This window comes from Pleurodeles waltl, chromosome 3_1 (genome assembly GCF_031143425.1).
Source record: "Pleurodeles waltl isolate 20211129_DDA chromosome 3_1, aPleWal1.hap1.20221129, whole genome shotgun sequence".
NCBI lineage: Eukaryota > Metazoa > Chordata > Amphibia > Caudata > Salamandridae > Pleurodeles > Pleurodeles waltl.
Window position 1 is genome coordinate 1,338,941,724 of NC_090440.1, and position 17,235 is coordinate 1,338,958,958.

The 17,235-nt window shown below is 47.1% G+C and overlaps 1 protein-coding gene across 3 annotated transcripts in view; it reads right to left on the bottom strand.

Moving 5' to 3' along the window:
• Positions 1-17,235, bottom strand: part of LOC138285146 (sodium channel subunit beta-2-like) — a 144,047-nt gene that overhangs the window by 39,340 nt on the left and 87,472 nt on the right. For all 3 annotated transcript variants that reach the window (XM_069224731.1, XM_069224732.1, XM_069224734.1), the window contains exon 2: positions 16,756-16,922. In XM_069224731.1, the coding sequence (XP_069080832.1) occupies positions 16,756-16,922 (167 nt within the window). The remainder of the gene's footprint in view (positions 1-16,755; positions 16,923-17,235) is intronic.

The following is a 17,235-nucleotide window of genomic DNA, read 5'->3' on the forward strand; positions in this document are numbered from 1 at the left end:
ATATCTTTAACACTGTATGTTGGATTTTTATCGTTCTGGTCTTGTTTTACACAGATAAACATTGGCTATTGTTCTAAAACTAATGTGGTGTCTTTTTGTGGTGTTTTCACTTATTACTGTATGTTATGTGCAAATGCTTTACACACTGCTTCTTAGACAAGCCTGACTGTTCGTGCCAAACTACCAAGGGAGGGAGCAGGGGTTATCTGAGCGGGTATCTCCCTCATCCTGACTACAGTGGGGGTTCCTACTTGGACAGGGTGCAAACCGACTGCCAACTAGAGACCCCATTTCTAACACCGGCCTTTGCGATGTAATCCCTGTCGACTAGGGCTCCTAGATGTTGATGCAATAGGACCTTGCAGCACAGCCTCAACGCATCTCAAAATCAACACATCGCCTCAGCTGCACAGCGCATTTTCAACTCAGATCCACTCATCACTCTGCAACCAGGATTTAAGGTACTTTGTTCAGGGGGCCTGAGTCCCTCTAGCCGGCCCATGCTCCATTTTCAGTGAGCCTGAACTTTTGATTTTGTCCTGGTCTAGGGGGACCAGATAGTTCCAGTTTGCGCAATTTGCTTGTGTGCGCTATTCCACAGTTTAGTCTTTAAAAATTCATAACTCAAGTTCTACTGATTGGGTTTTGCTGTTTTGTCTTGTTTTACTTATTAAATTACGTTTTATTTTTCTAACATGGTTTGGGATCCCTTTTATGTTTATTTTACTGTATTACTGTTTGAAGTGTTGCACAAATACTTTACACATTGCCTTCAAGTTAAGCTTGACCGTTCCATGCCAAGCTACCAGAGGGTGCGCACAGGTTAATTTGAGGTTTGCTTGTGCCTTACCCTGACAAGAATTGTGGTTATTGCTTGACCAGGGCTCACACCCAAGTCAACCAAAAACAACATTTCTCACAGTTGTCAGCATATCAATTCTGTTTTGCTTTTGTAGTGCACTGCTGTGTCTTTCAAAATTGTTGATTTGATCTCCTTGAACCCTTTGTTGTGCTCCAGACACAGATCCCATTGTGTTGTCAACTTGGTGAGATTGTGAAGGTATTGAGACATGGTTGCTAAGCTTGGTATAAAGTGCCCACAATAGTTCACCATGACTTTGAACCTCTGTTGAAGTTCTAGGTGCTGGCACTCTGTGGATGTCTTCAACCTTTTGAGGATTAACACTGAGTCCTTCATTGGAAAATATGTACCCAAAGAATTTGATGATGCTTTTTAGAAATGTACACTTTTCCATGTGTAAAGTCAGTCCTGCTTCTCTTAACCTCTCAAGAGTCTCAGGGATTCTGTTCAGCCACAGTTGGTACACAAACAAATACCTCCTCACTCAAGTTGATGACACCAATGAGACCTGTCAAAGTTTCCCTTAATGCTTTTTGGACAATCTCTGCAGCAGATGAAACCCCAAATCTTAAGGTCTGATTTAGAGTTTGGCAGATGAAAGTTAAACCGTTGGTATGTTGGTATATCTTTTACTTCTTCAATTCAGAGGGTCCTCCACCCACCATTTTTTTATAACACTAATTTTATTTGTTTAAAAGTTACAGGACTAAATATCAACATAATCCCAGACGGACACCTCCAGACATCATTGCTACAGCAAAGGAAAGTAGCAAGGCACAAAAGTACAAGAAGCATTACTGTTTTCAACCAGCTTGAAGTAGTCCCACAAATGCCCCTATATTTTAAGATGTCAGTGGGGGCAACCCTGGCACAATACATGGGCTCCTCCAGCTTTGCTCACCAGTCCATAGTGGCCTTCACTCTGATAAGCAAGGTGGCTGTGGTGAGTTTCAATGGTAGAGTATGTCTGTCTTGGCCAAGGTTGTGGCCAGATCCACCGGTGTGCACTCCCCACCGGGCCTCCCAATTCATCCAGGATACCTAATAGTGCAACAATAGGGGACAATTCTACTTCCCTAGTCCCCAGAACCCGGGTAAGTACCCTTTCAACCCTTCTGCAATATTTAATGATCACTGGACATGACTAAAGTATAGGATAGAAATCTGGATCTTGAGCGGAGCCCTGGAAGCAGTCAGGAGTAGCGAGCAAGTGGGTACCCATCATAGGTTGAGGTGTGAAATATGTGGCATGTAAATATTTTAGTGACATGAGCCTCAGACGGTAAGAGATAGCTGAAATGTAAGAAGCCATCTGAAAGTCTCTCCAATCAGCATCGTCCAAAGGTAGTATATTAATGTACTAATCAATGTACAATCAATGTATTAATCAATAAGGATCTATAAATTTGGGAGACTCCCCCTTCCCCAAGGAACTCATCAGGAGTTTAGTCTCGAGTGGACTGTATTCATGGGGTTCCAGTATCTCCACTTGGTGGCATGCAGATGCATGGAGGAGCTGTAAGTATTTGTGGAAATTAGTTTTGGAAAAGGAAAACTGGAACTGCAAGTCTTGAAAAGATGTCATGTTAGGTCCTTGCCAACAATCTCCCAGGTAAGTGATACTGATTGTATCCCATTTAGTGAACCTTTTCAACTGCAATACATGATGAAGCTATTTTCTTTTCAGAGTAGGGTATATTGTGTGGGTTTCCTGTACTACCAGTTCATACACTGCGCTACACACAGGTCAGGAACACCACTTATCTAGTTTCTGGGATATGTTGGGGGACAGAACATCCATAGAGTAAGTTCATAATGTTATCAAGGTCCAAGAGGACACTTCTGCCTGATACGTCAGGCACCCCTAACCACCATTCAGCCAATCATATCACCAGGAACTGCGATACACAGGAATATAACCACACATCCGCCATGCCCATCCCTCCAGCATACATTGATTGGCAACATTTGTCTGTTGTGATACGAGGAGGTCGGCCAGCCCAGAGAAAGAAGCAAATCACAGTTGTAAGGCTCTAGAACCAAGAGGCCATATAATCAGCAGAAAGTTTTGCTAAACGTAGAGAACGCTGCGAAAAGTTATAATTTGAAACAACTCTACTCTGCTGAGGATGTGAAGTAGAAGATGAGCCCATTGTTGAAAATGCCACTTCATGTTGCACAGGACGGAAGGAAATGTGAGACTCCATGTGATGCCCAGGTTAAGCGACACATACATGTCTAGGTAATGAAACAGAGCCTCTTTTTCGAGATTCATGCTTACTAAGTGGTCGTATCTGAATTGCCCTTAAGAGGAATCAACAATGATTTAGGCCAATTAGTTTGGTCTAATCCCAATGTTTCCTCATTAAGAACAAGTATATGCATAACAGATGTTCTTCTATAGCCTTTTACCCCACTGTAGCGGGCTATCCCACCCATTAAAGGCCCGCTCCAGCATTAAAAGGCCGAGCAGATGGCAAAGTCCTTTAACAAGGGAGCAGCCCTTTGACTGCTGGTACAGCCCAACTACAGCAGGCTATAAGGCTATTAGAACAGTCCGCCCTAGAGGGCAGAATGTTCTAATAATTAAAACAAAGGCCCCGTGGAGCCCAAGGTGTTTGAAACCCCCTTGGGCTCCATGAAGCCTTTGTTCACAGCAAGAACTGTAAAGGATAAACATTAAAATGTTGGAGCTCCGTGCTTTTACCAGCCATCAGAAGCCCGGAGCACTCCATTCTATTCAATGGAGCTCCCAACATTCCAATGTTATAATTTCTCCTCTGCCTACCCCTGTGAAATGGTTTAAACGACCACATGCTGAACATGCTTTTCCCAGAGAATTTCAGCTGCTGGCTGGGTGAATCTCTCAGTCACAGAACCTACACACAACATGCTCCCTGGTATTACTTCTTTAGTGGAAAGAGATCCTTTTAGTTGTTGTTCTAATTCGAATTGTATCAGCTGTCTTGGTTTTGATTGGTTGAGACAGTTTGTCTCCTTCTTTCACCTCCATTCTCACTATAGCTGTTTGTGGCGTATGCAGAGGTGGTTGTCTAACATCTCATCCCCTGGATCTTTGTGGTGTTGTTGTGAAGCAAGGTGCACCTACTGCTCTATGTAGGGCCGTGTTTGGGACTTTCTGCAGAGCTGTCCAATTCTCTTAGCAACTGCTCCACACTGGTGAAGCATATGACATTGTGGGTCAGATAAATGAATTGATTGCACACATCTTTTATTTTAGGCAATTACATTCTCAGGAGTGGATCCAATACTGCCAGTATGTTTGATTCCTCATGGTAAGCTTTCTTAAAGTGGTTTTTCCAGTTGAGTATAGAATTGATAGTTACCACTAGGTTGGACGTGCTGTCTTTCCACCTTATCACCTCTCTATTGAGACAGATCTGTGGATGCTTTTTAATCTTCTTTCTGGCGAATAGTGTTGTTGCTTGTGTTGAGACTTATCTGCTAGCCACTATACCACTCAAAGTCTGGATGAGGAATATTTTAAGATTCTTAGTCACTTATTTTCATTGGAAGACTAAGAAATGATGGCAAAATAATTGGCTCAAAGTGTGAACTGTGTCTTATTTAAGTCTATAGGAATATCATTAGTAATAACATTGGGGAGAAATGGTTCAATAATTGATCCCAGATGCACGCCAGCAAGCATAGGACTCACTCTTTCTCCTTTTTAAATTTCTTTATTAGTTCATTTTCTTTCACAATTTTTAAAAATAATTGTCTTGTACCAGTACAAATAGCATTCCATTACTGATCTACCAAAAAGTCGCATTTTGCAACCATCAGTACATGCACACAATTTAAGCTTTTTTCTGGGCAGGTCTACATCATTCAGGTTTCCCAGTATCACTAAAGTGGGGCGTCAGAGTTATACCAGCGTCAAGAATTCTACCTAGTTCATCCAGCATGGTACACCTTCATTGATGTATCGTGTTGCAACCCCAGATTGTGTGAATGAAGGAACCTTCCTCCCCTTCACATTTCAGGTAGGTGAGTGAGTGATAAGGCTCTTCCCATTTTGTGTAGACTTCTCCTATCATAATATGATCTGTGGAGAATTTTCTGTTGTATCACGTGTAGCCTAATTTTATTGCAAGTTCGCTAGAGTACATCAAGGCCATCTCCCATCTCAATCTTAGTTTTTTCAGCACATCTAACATACTATTGTTGATGATTTTTTCTGTCAAGGTGACCCCCCCCCAAGGTCACCTTGACAGAATAATCGACTCTCCAAAGGAGACCCGTTTGTGATCTCCTTTCATGTTACATTCTCTGCCGGGGGAGATACCTCAACTGGATGAATATGAACAGCTGGTTTGAAGGAATTTCACATTTAGACTGGAGGACTGCATATGGTTTTATCGAACCTCCTTTCATCACCTCTCCCACTTTCAAGATCCCTTTGTGGTCCCATGCTTTGAACCCATTTAATTTGTGTACTTCCCTCAACAGCTTCCCTTCCCACAATGATGTTGCCATTGTGACTGCATCCTTCCACCCAATACATTTGGGTGCCTTCTTCCAAGCATGCAGTGTTGCCTGAGTCACCAGTAAGAACCTAGAGTGTCTATGTAGTGCATATATGTAGAAGTAAACATGGTTGGCCTCTCCATACATATTGAGCAGTCAACCCTCAGAGCAAAGATCCAGTTAGTAATTGGAAGGATCTGTGAGACCTAGTAGTAGGCCTGAATATCTGAGAGTACTTCTTACCTCATCACCCTCACACTCCATGTTGTTCCCACCCTCAAATGCTCCTCCCCTGGACCCTGTGTTGCTGTCACTATTGTGTAATTTTCACTCTCTCCTGTGCTTCTCCAGAATGCATTGTTCTCCCTCCCCACCCCACGCTCTGTGCTGTTCTCCCCTACCTTCCATGTGCTCTGCCCAGTCCCCTTGCGCTCTGTGTTCTCCTCTGAATGTGTACTTCTCTCACCCCATGTTGCTCTCTCCCTCATGGAATGCTTCTCCCCTGCTCGCCCCCACCCACTACACAATTGGCTTCCCCTATTACTACCTCCAACACGTGTTACTTTTTGTACAAAAATGTTCTCTATTGCAATAAAAATGTTAATTTGTTAACTGACCAAATTACAGCAATGTGAGCCTGCCTCATTCTGCAAGCATGCGTAATGATGCATGTACACACACGTCATCACACTTGCATGCACCAGTATATTGGTATGACTGTCAGCAGTAGCTTCTTCACTGCACCTTTTTTTGGTTGAGCCTAGGCAGCATGCAATGCTGTCTGCAAGACATGCTGTATTCAATCTACAGGCTTTTAACCACGTTCTTGCCATTCTTTCTTTGTTGTGCTTGTCTTAAATGCTTCCTTTTAATTGGTGCAATAGCCTTCCCTTTTGTGCTTAGTTCCCTCCCAGGCAATTTCACTAAGAGAACATTTTTGTTGGCCATCACACTACATCACGCTTCCTCCAGTTACAGCGTGTGATGGCCCTCCTCCCAGGGGACTGATTGATCCTTTTTATTGGCCATCTCTGGCCATCTGTTGTCTCCTCGTTCGTTTTGTTTGTTTTGAGCTGGCTCGTGCGGTCAGTCACTCTGACAGAATGGAAATCTGTCCCTTTTATTTCATTAGTAGGCACCCACTTCATGGCCGCTGCGCTGATCCCCTTTTGATGTTTTTGGAAGCTGGTGTGCCTAATTAGACAATTACCCCCTTTGATCCCATGACCATCCATGGGCCATCGTCGAGGAGCTCCAGGAACCTACACATCTACAGCATCTGACTTTTAACATCGTACATCACATGGATAGTCCTTCATTATCGCTCAGCATTACACGAACTGCTGATGGGTAGATACACTAAGGCTTGGTCTACCCAACCCCATGAGATGAGCCGTGCCTTCCCCGTGCAAATCTCTGTGCCACTTCCGAGTAAACTGATAAACACTACCTCTGTCCGTGGCCAGCGTCTATTTACAATAGGGAAATCCTGCAGAACATTTTGCAAACAGCTCTTGGCACGGTTGTTTACATTTGATTCGTATATATTTAGCTGGGTGGATGTCGTGAAAGTATTTGTAAAAATAACTGACACTGCAGCAATGTTAATCTTTGTTACGATGTTACATAATTAATGAAGGGGTGGGGTGGCGCACGGGAGGGGGGGAATTAAATAAAAAATAAAATAATTTTTAAAAAACCACTTACCTCTGCCGCCGCACCGCTCAATCCGCTCCTCTACTGGCTGCAGGCACAGGCTCCCAGCCTGCCCTGCCCCAATCCTGATGCTGCTTACAGCAGCATTAGGATTGGCTTCAGAGCGCCCAGCCAGGGCGTTCCCAGGCACACTGGGAGCCTGTGCAGGCTCTCTCCAGCCCGGCTACAGTGTTGCTAGGCTGGAGACAGCCCACTGCGCATGTGTGTTTGGCCGGCCCAAGATGGCCGGCCAACACACATGCACTTTGTGGGGGAGTGTACTCCCCCTCACTGCTCGTCACCCCCGAGGGCCCGCCCCTTTCCCCCAAAACAATAATAAACACAGTTTATTATTGTTTTTTGGAAAAAGGTTTGCAGCTGCCGCTGCTGGAAGGGGGGCAATGTAGGGATAGGAACACATTGAAAAGTAGAGTAGGGATTGTTTCACGTACTTTGCTAGGAAACTAAGCGTGGGTTGAGAAGGCGGGGTGGAGGGGTTAGTGAATGTCCTCTAAACAACGTTTGCTGTTTCCAAGGAAGTTAAACATGGACATGCCTGTTTTAGGCGAACTAAATCTCGGTAGGCTGTAGCGGGTCAGAGCAGTTTGTTGGACTGAAATGCTTCTGAAGACAAGAAGCAATTATAACTCTTTGATGATCAGAAATATCTGGACACATCTTTACAAAAGCTAAGTGGAAACATTCAGGGGCATATTTATACTCTGTGTGCGCCGGATTTGCGTTATTTTTTTTATGCGAATCCAGCGCAAACTCGACTCCATATTTATACTTTGGCGCTAGACCCTTCTAGCGCCGAAATCCATGGAGTTTGAGTCATTCTTAGCGTGGACACGTTCCTTGCGCTAATGATATGTAAGGTAGGCGTTCCCGTCCGAAAAAAATACTCTAAGTCCTGTGTGCCTTATTTATCCTACCGCATCATTTCGACGCAGGGGAGAAGGTGGGCCTGTAAAAATGGGGCCCATCCAGATTTGCGACATTTTTTAACCCCTGGGTCATGGCAGGCGTTAAGGGACCTGTGGGCTTATTTCCATGGTCAGAGACCATGGAAGCAGTCCACAGGTGCCCTTCCCTGCACCCAGGGACACCCCCTGCCACCCTAGCCCACACATGAAGGACCCCCATGAGTGCAGTAAAGTGCAGGTAAGTATACATATATATATATTTTTTTTAGTGGCAAGGGGGGGGCTAACTTGCCCCCCCCTACATGCCACTGTGCCCAATGGCTATGCCCAGGGGACAGAAGTCCTCTGGACATGGCCATTGGGCAGGGGGGCATGACTCCTTTCTTTGCTAAGACAGGAGTCATTTCAATGGCGGTTGTGCGTCAAAAAATGGCGCAAGTCAGGGTAGAGCCAATATTTTTGCCTCTAGCCTGACTTGCACCAGTTTTTGACGCACAACCCCTAGTCTTCCCTATGCCTCCGCTGCCCGGTCAGCGTCATTTATTTTGACGCTGACCAGGCTGCAGCGCCGGCTACCGTCATTCCTTAAACTTGACTCCCAGCTGGTGCGGTGGAATGGCGGTAGCTGGCGGTATTTTTTTTTTTACGCAAACCTACGCTGGTTCAGGTTTGCGTCAAAAAGTATAAATATGGGCCTCAGTCTTCCCACTTTAACCTTATTAACATGCTCTTTTTCCAAATTAATTCAACTTGTTTAGGGATCTAGGTTACTTCTGGCATTGGTGAAGATGCAAAACAGTAACAGACTTTCAGAAAGGGAAGCATTTTCTAGTTCATGGTATAGAATTTAAAACTTCATGAAAATTCGTGTTTGGTGTCTTAACATGCGGTGTAAGTAGACGCGAACAGTCTTATGTGCAACGTCTTACCTCGTATTTAAGCTCAACCCTTCAAAAAATTAAGAAACGTTTGAGCCCAATAGTACAATATTCAAAGTAAAACTGCAAGTTATTTCAATCCCAAAGAGGTAGTATTTTCCAGCCCCTTCCACCTTCGAAAGTAACCGGCCTTGATGGTCGACGTTACATCACATCTCCACTCTTAATTATACCCAGATAGTCAGAAAATGAATGAGCCAGATTCGCAGCATTTGGTGTGTACTTGACATTTTTTAGCTTTTACGCTGTTCAGGTAATTTCTACTTTGCATATGTATGATTGCTGAGATTTCTATTTGAAACAACAACAAAAAAAACACTGCACTTTGAAACGCAGTTACCTAACTTGGTTTTTGGGTGAGGGTACGAGGGTATATGCCTACCTTATTTAATGTACAGTCTTGAAAGGTAATTGCCATGATCAGCTTAATTCTCCTTTTCAACGTGCTGCACAGCAGCCACACTGCTCTATAGCATAGTTTAAATACATTGACAAAGCCAATAGCTCTGGCTAAACACTTATAAGGTCCCAAAGGCGAGACCTATTGGCTATGCCAATGCTTGTTTTTAATTTAATGCCACACTGCATCAACAAAAGGCTTTGGCGAAGGCAGTTGGTCCCAAATGAGAGACCAATCGGCATTACTAATGCTCATTTAATTTACTAATCGAAGTGCCATCCGCCATTTTGGATAAGTAAATATTAAAATTGGAGCAAATGGCATCATCATGCATGTGAGCGCCAGTGAAATAAAGGTCGCATCATTGTGCCTTTGGGTGTTTTTGACGATGCTGCACGGCATCAGGAAAAAGCCCGACGCTCAAGAGCATTGTTAAAAGGCATTCACAAATCCAACAGGACCAACAGATGAGACCTATTGGCTTTGCCAATGCTTATTTTAATTAGTTAATTAGTTATTGTGCCGCATGAAATGGCAATGAAATTCATCATGCATCATATGGTACATCTCGCGCTCGCCACAGTGGTGGCCTGCAGAGCATCCATATCTGTCCCCCATAAAAATATGCCCACAGTGCATTTGCCTGCCTATGATGTCAATAATGGAGGGCAATGCTGATAAATATACAGCATAACAGTGAGGGCTATGGAAAAGTAAGGGAAAAGACAAGATATTATATTTCAAACCTTTTGATAGCTCTGGGTAGAGCTGGAAAATGAATGTATGAAATGTGGAGAGTGGTGAGAAGAAAAGATATGAAAGGCTAGATAGAGGAAGGCAAGTGAGAGCATGATGGTAAAAGAGAATTAAGGAGGAGAAAGAAATAGCAAGCAGAGGCTAGAAGTGCCAGACAAAATGGAAAGTAAAGAAACAAGCATTAGAAAAGTAAATAGGCGTTGCCTATAGAAGAGCTATTGGCAATGTGTTTTGCCATGTTGTACACCTGTGTTGCTGCTGTCCAGCATGGCTAAAATGTAGTGCTGTGGGTTATCAAAGTGGAGTGGGTGAGTACAGTGTCGCAGAGTGGATTTGTTGGAGTGTCACAGAGGGGAGTAGGGAGAGTAGAGTGTGGTAAAGTTGAGTGGAGGGGAGTTGATTTCAGTGGAGTGGGGTGGAGTAGAGTGGGTTGGAGTGGACTGTGATAGAGGGTTGGATTGGATTGGATTAGAGTAAAGTGGGGTAGATTGGATTGGAGTAAAATGGGGTGGATTGAGTGGTGTAGGGTGGAGTGGGATAGATTTGATTGGAGTGGGATGGATTGAAATGGGGTATGGTGGATTGGACTGGAGTAGATTTGAGTGGGGTGCATTAGATTGGACTGGGGTGAGTGGTTTAGATTGGAGTGATAGGTCTGGGGTACGGTGGATTGGATTGGAGTGGTGCGGGCGGGCGGGGTGGAGTGGGGTGGATTAGATTGGACTGAAGAGGGGTGGATTGTATTCAATGGATTAGGGTGGAGTGGATTGGGGTGGATTGGAGTGGGTGGATTTTATTGGAGGGGTGGATTGGACTGGATTGAAGTGGAGTGGATTGGATTGGGGTGGGTTGGGAAGGATTGATTGGAGTGTGGTAGACTGAACTGGGATGGGGTGGATCGGACTGGGATAGAGTGGGCTGGAATGGAGTAGTGTGTGGTGGATTGGAGTGGGTGGGGTGGATTGGAGTAGGGTGTGGTGTGGTGGAGTGGATTAGAGTAGAGTGGATTGAAATGGGGTGGGGTGGGGTGGGGCAGATTGAACTGGGGTGTGGTGGGCTGCAGTGGGATAGATTAGACTGGAGTGGGGTAGGGTGGACTGGACTGGAGTGGGGTGTGTTGGATTGGGATGGATTGAATTGGGGTGGATTGGATTGGGATGGATTGCTGTGGGGTGGATTGGAGGGGAGTGTGGTCGGTGCATTTGAGTGGGGTGAGTTTAATGGACTGTATTGTAGTGGGGTGGATTTAGGTGGGATGGGGTGGGATGGATTGGACTGGGGTGGGATGGATTGTAGTTAGGTGGATTGGATTGGTGTGGGGTGGACTGGATTGGGGTGTGTTGGATTCAAGTGGAGTAGGCTGAATGGGTTGGATTGGCGTGTGGTGGACAGAACTGGGATGGGGTAGGCTGGATGGATTGCGGTAGAGTGGGGTGGATTGGAGTACAGTGGAGTGGATTTAATTGGGAGGGGTGGACTGAAGTGAGGTGGATCGGATTGAGGTTGATCAGATTTGGGTGGATTGGATTGGCGTGGGATGATTGGAATGAGGTGGATTGGATTGAGTAGGGTGGATTAGATTGAGTGGGGTGGATTGGGGTGGGATGGACTAGGGTCGGGTGGGTGTAATAGACTGAATGTGGAAGATTGGATTGAGTGTTCTGGAATGGATTGGGGTAGATTAGATAGGGGTGAGGTGTACTTGATGGGTGGGGTGGATTGGGGTGGGGTGGGGTGGCCTGGAGTGGAGTGGATTGAGGTGGATTAGACTGGAGTGGATTGGACTGGAGTGAGATGGTTTCGATTGGAGTGGGGTGGATTGGATTGGATTGGAGCGGGGTGGATTGAAGTGGGTGAATTGGATTGGAGTGGAGTGGATTGAATTGGTGTGCAGTGGTTTAGTTTGAGAGGGGTGGACTGAATTGGAGTGGGGAAGATTAAGGTGGTTTGGAGTGGGGTGGATTGGCCTTGAGTAGGGCGGATTAATGTGGACTGGAATGGACTGGAGTGGTGTAGATTAAAGTGGGTTTTACTAGAGTGTGATGGATTGGTGTGGTGTGGGTAGATTCAACTGGGCTGAATTGGGGTGGATTGGATTGGTGTGGGATGGACTGGATTGATGTGGATGAATTGTGGTGGATTGGAGTGGGGGTGAATTGGGATTGAGTGGGGTGGACTGAACTGAAATGGGGTTGATTGGACTTGATTGGAGTAGAGTGTGGTGAATTGGAGAGGGGTGGGGTGGGCTCGAAGGATTGGAGTGGGATAGACTGAACTGGAATGGGGTGGGGTAGATTGGATTGGGATAGAGTGAGGTGGATTGGAGTGGGTGAGGTGGGGCGGATTGGAGTAGGGAGGGTTGGGGTGTAGTGGAATGTATTGAAGTGGGGTGGGTTAAAATGGGTTTGGGTAGGGTGGATTGGATTGGGTGTGGTTGGCTGCAGTGGGATAGATGAGACTACATTGGGCTGGGTGGACTGGATTGAAATAAGGTGTTTTGGATTTAATTGGGGTGGATTGGATTGGGGTGGATTGATATGGAAGATTCCAGTGGGTGGTTTTGAGTGTATTGGATTGGGATGGGCTTGATTGGAGTAGGGTGAGTTGGATGGACTGCATTGGAGTGGGGTGGACTGAACTGGGTATGGGTGGGATGGATTGAACTGGGATAGGGTGGATTGGATTGGGGTGAATTAGAATGGAATGGCATGGGGTGGATTGGTCTGGGTTGGAGTGGGGTGGATTGTAGTGGTGTTGGCTGGATGGATTGGATTGGAGTGCAGTGGACAGTACTGGGGTGGGGTGGTTTGGAGTGGGGTAGAGTGGAGTGAATTGGAGTGGAGGGGATTGAAATGGGGTAAGGGGCCTGGGGAGGCGTAGACTCGAGGTGGTGGTCTAGATCGGAGTGAGGTGGAGTGGAGTGGATTGGGATGGTGTGGGGTGAACTGGATTAGAGTGGGGTGGACTGGAGTGGGGTGGATCGGATTGGGGTGGATCAGATTTGGGTGGATCGGATTGGGGTGAGATGGGATGGGGTAGATTGGATTGAGTGGGGTGGATATGACTGAGTGGGGTTGATTAGGGTGGGGAGGATTAGGGTGGGTAGGGTGGATTGGATTGAGTGTGGTGAATTGGAATTGATATGGCTGGGGTGGGTTGGATTGAATTGGGGTGGGGTGGGGTGAATTGGAGGGGAGTAGATTGAGATGGATTGGACTGGAGTACACTGGGTGGATTGGACAGGAGTGGGTTGGATTGGAGTGGGTGGACTGGATTGAAGTGGGTGGGGTGGACTGAAGTCTGCCCCACCAATGGATTGGATTGGAGTGGGTGGATTGTATTAGTGTGGGGTGGTTTAATTGGAGAGGGGTGGGCTGGATTGGAGTGGGGAAGATTAAGGTGGTTTGGAGTGGGGTAGACTGGCCTGGAGTAGGGTGGAATAACGTGTATTTGATTGGATTGGAGTGGTGTGGATTAAAGTGGGTTGTATTGCAGTGGGATGGATTGGCATTGTGTTGATGGACTAGACTGGAGTGGGGTTGTTTGGGCAGCAGTGGACAAGATTGGAGTGGAGTGGATTGGTTGGATTGTACTAGAGTGGTGCGGGTTGTATTGGAGTAGGGTGGGTTGAACTGGTGTGGGTTCAAAGGGATTGGAGTAGGGTAGGTTGGACTGCAGTGGGGTGGATCGAACTGGACTGGGGTGGATTGGACTGAAGTGGAGTGGAGTGGAGTGGATTGGGGCGCGGTGGACTGGATTGGGGTGGGGTGGACTGAATTGGAGTAAAGTAGATTGGACTGGGCTGGAATGGGGAGGATTGGATTGGATTGGATTGGTGTGGGGTGGTTTGTGGTGGATTGGAGTGGGGTGAATTGGGGTGGATCGGATTGGAGTGAGGCGAACTGGAGAGGGGCAAATTATTTTGGATTGGAGTGGGTTGTTTGGGATTGGAGTGGGGCAGATTAGAGTGAGGCAGTTTGGAGTGGGGCAGATTGTTTTGGATTGAAGTGGGGCTGATTGGAGTGGGGCAGACTGAAATGGATTGGAGTGGTGCAGATTGGAGTGGAGCGGTTTGGAGTGGGATGGACTGTTCATGAATAGAGTGGGACAGACTAGAGTGGGGCAGATCCTGGGATGGATTAGATTGGACTGGGGTGGACTGGATTGGGTTGGTGTGGGGTGGATTTGATGGGAGTGGGGTGGATTGGATTGGGTTGGGTTGTTGTGTAGAGTGGATTAGTCAGGAGGGTGGATTGGGTGAGAGCGGGATGGATTGGATTGAGGTGAGGTGTATTGGAATGGGGTGTATTGATTTGGATTGGAGTGGGGCGGATTGGAGTGGGAGAGAATGTTTTGGATTGGAGTGAGGTAGACTGGAGTTAGGCAGATTGGAGTGGGGAAGATTCTTTTGGATTGGAGTGGGGCGGATTGGAGTGGGGCAGATTGGAGTGGGACAGACTGTTGTGGATTTGAGTGGGGCGGAATGGAGTGGGGCAGATTGTTTTGGATTAAAATGGGGCAGATTGGAGTGAGGTGGATTGTAACGGGCAGATTGTTTTGAATTGTTATGGGGCAGATTGTTTTGGATTGCAGAAGGGCAAATTGGTGTGGGCAGATTGTTTTGGACTGGAGTGCAGCAGATTGCAGTGGGGCAGATTGTTTTGGAGTGGGCAGATTGGATTGGAGTGGAGCAGATTTTTTGGGGATTGGAGTGGGGCAGATTCTTTTGGATTGGCGTGGAGTAGATGGGAGTGAGGCATATTGTTTTTGAGTGGAGTGTGGAGAGGGGCAGATTGTTTTGGATTGGAGTGGTGTAGATTGTTTTAGAGTGGTTTAGATTGTTTTGGATTGGAGTGGGGCAATCTAGAGTCTGGCAGATTAGATTGGGGTGGGTTGGGAGGATTCAAGTGGGGTGGGTCGGAGTGGATGGGATTGGATTGGATTAGGATATGATGGGGTGGAGTGGATTGCTGTGGACTGAGGTGGGGTGAACTGGAATAGATTGTAGTGTGGCGGATTGGAGTGGGATGGATTGGGTGTACTGCACGATTATGTTTTAAAGCATCATTTCACAAATTACACATAATAAAGAAATAGGGGGTGATTCTAACTTCGGCGGGCGGCGGAGGCCGCCCGCCAAAGTTCCCCCACCAAAATACCGCTCCGCGGTCGAAAGACCGCTGAGGGTATTTTGGGATTTGCCCTGGGCTGGCGGGCGGCCGCCAAAAGGCCGCCCGCCAGCCCAGGGCAAATCAACCTTCCCACGAGGACGCCGGCTCAGAATTGAGCCGGTGTAGTGGGAAGGTGCGACAGGTGCAGTGGCACCCGTCGCGTATTTCAGTGTCTGCATAGCAGACACTGAAATACTTTGTGGGGCCCTCTTACGGGGGCCCCTGCAGTGCCCATGCCATTGGCATGGGCACTGCAGGGGCCCCCAGGGGCCCCGCGGCACCCCCTACCGCCATCCTGGATGGCGGTAGGGGTGTCAGAATCCCCATGGCGGCGGAGCGCGCTCTGCCGCCATGGAGGATTCTGCAGGGCAGCGGGAAACCGGCGGGAGACCGCCGGTTTCCCGCATCTGACCGCGGCCGAACCGCCGCGGTCAGAATGCCCTGCGGGAGACCGCCGGTTTCCCGCATCTGACCGCGGCCGAACCGCCGCGGTCAGAATGCCCTGCGGGGCACCGCCGGTCTGTCGGCGGTGCTCCCGCCGACCCTGGCCCCGGCGGTCTCTGACCGCCGGGGTCACAATGACCCCCATAATGTTGCCTTGCAATATTCAGAACAAGATAATCTTCATATTTTGAGAACAGCACCCACAAGCAAAAACAAAAGAAAACATGAGTGCAAATGGAGAAAACACAACTTGGCAAAATAAAAGAAAGTTTGCTATAAGAAATAAAAACTTTGCAATTTTGTTTTTCCGGCTGGGCACGTTTTTTACCATCACGGGTCTCTGTTTGCAGGGCACTAAACGTTAAAAAGGCCAAAATAGTATCTCTGTCACATAGGGAGCAGCAGACAGGCACTGATTAAGTTGAATCAATCAGTGCTTTGTCCCTGCTCCACACAGAGGAACAGAAATTATGCCAGCCCCGTAGTGATGAATTACGAGGCTGTAAAGCAGAGTACCACGCAAGCCAACAAATGGAAGATGAGAGTGGAGGGTATAAGAGGATAGCAAAGAGAAGGGGAAAGAAGATTGAGATGGTAAGCAGAAGGTAACGTGTGGAAAAGGGAAAAAATAGAGGTGAGGCAAAACATTTTGCTAAAGGGGGAGTGTACGAAGAAAGTGGGATACAGAGAGGGAAAGAGAGAGAATGGGGTGTTTAGAAGAGTGAGGTGCAAGAGAGGAATGGTGGAACACATAGGGGCAGGAGGAAAGTATAAGGGTAGGGAAGAAATCAGGGTGAATAGGAAACAAATATGGGGAGGGAAAGTGAATAGGGGAGAACAGATGAATAAAATAAATGAATAGAGCACAGATGAGTAAATAAAAATGGTGAGAATAAGAGGGCAGAGCAGGGCATGAGGAGATTATAAGTTAGCAAAGCCACTGATAATGTTGAGTGGTGGAAAGGAAGTGTATGAGGCAATTTGGCCAAAAGGGTGGAACGAGGGAGAGCAGTCGTGGAGATGAAGCAATGAAAGAGGTGTTTTTCGGGGCTCCCTCCCTCCCTCTACTCACTGTCTCCTCGCTGCAGTTCTCGCACTCCCGGTATGTCCAGTTCATGGAGAATAGCTTGTTGTCCACCTTGTAGCAGGAGGTGAAGGTGCAGGGCAGGCGGGCATCCGTGCCGTTCAGAGCGGCGAGTGTAGCCGGCACGGTGATCTCCATACCCAACGAGCGCGGAACTGTGAAAACAGACAAGGGCAGGAGTGAGCCAATGAGAAGGCGTAAGGAGCTATTACTGCGCCACCAAGAGCACGGCATTGACAACATGGCGCCCGCCGTGACCTCATGGCATCAACAACATAGCAACCTAACTGCATGACGCCAAGAACGTGATAGTCTAACATCAGGACACCTATGTCTAATACCCAACAGAAAACCGAAGACAGAGCTCCTCTCATGCATCCGGCGTGGTCCGATGGTTCCTAGTCAACAAGGCTCAGCAGTGCCTCCAACCTTAAAATAACTGAAAAAAACAAGTCGCAGGTGATAATA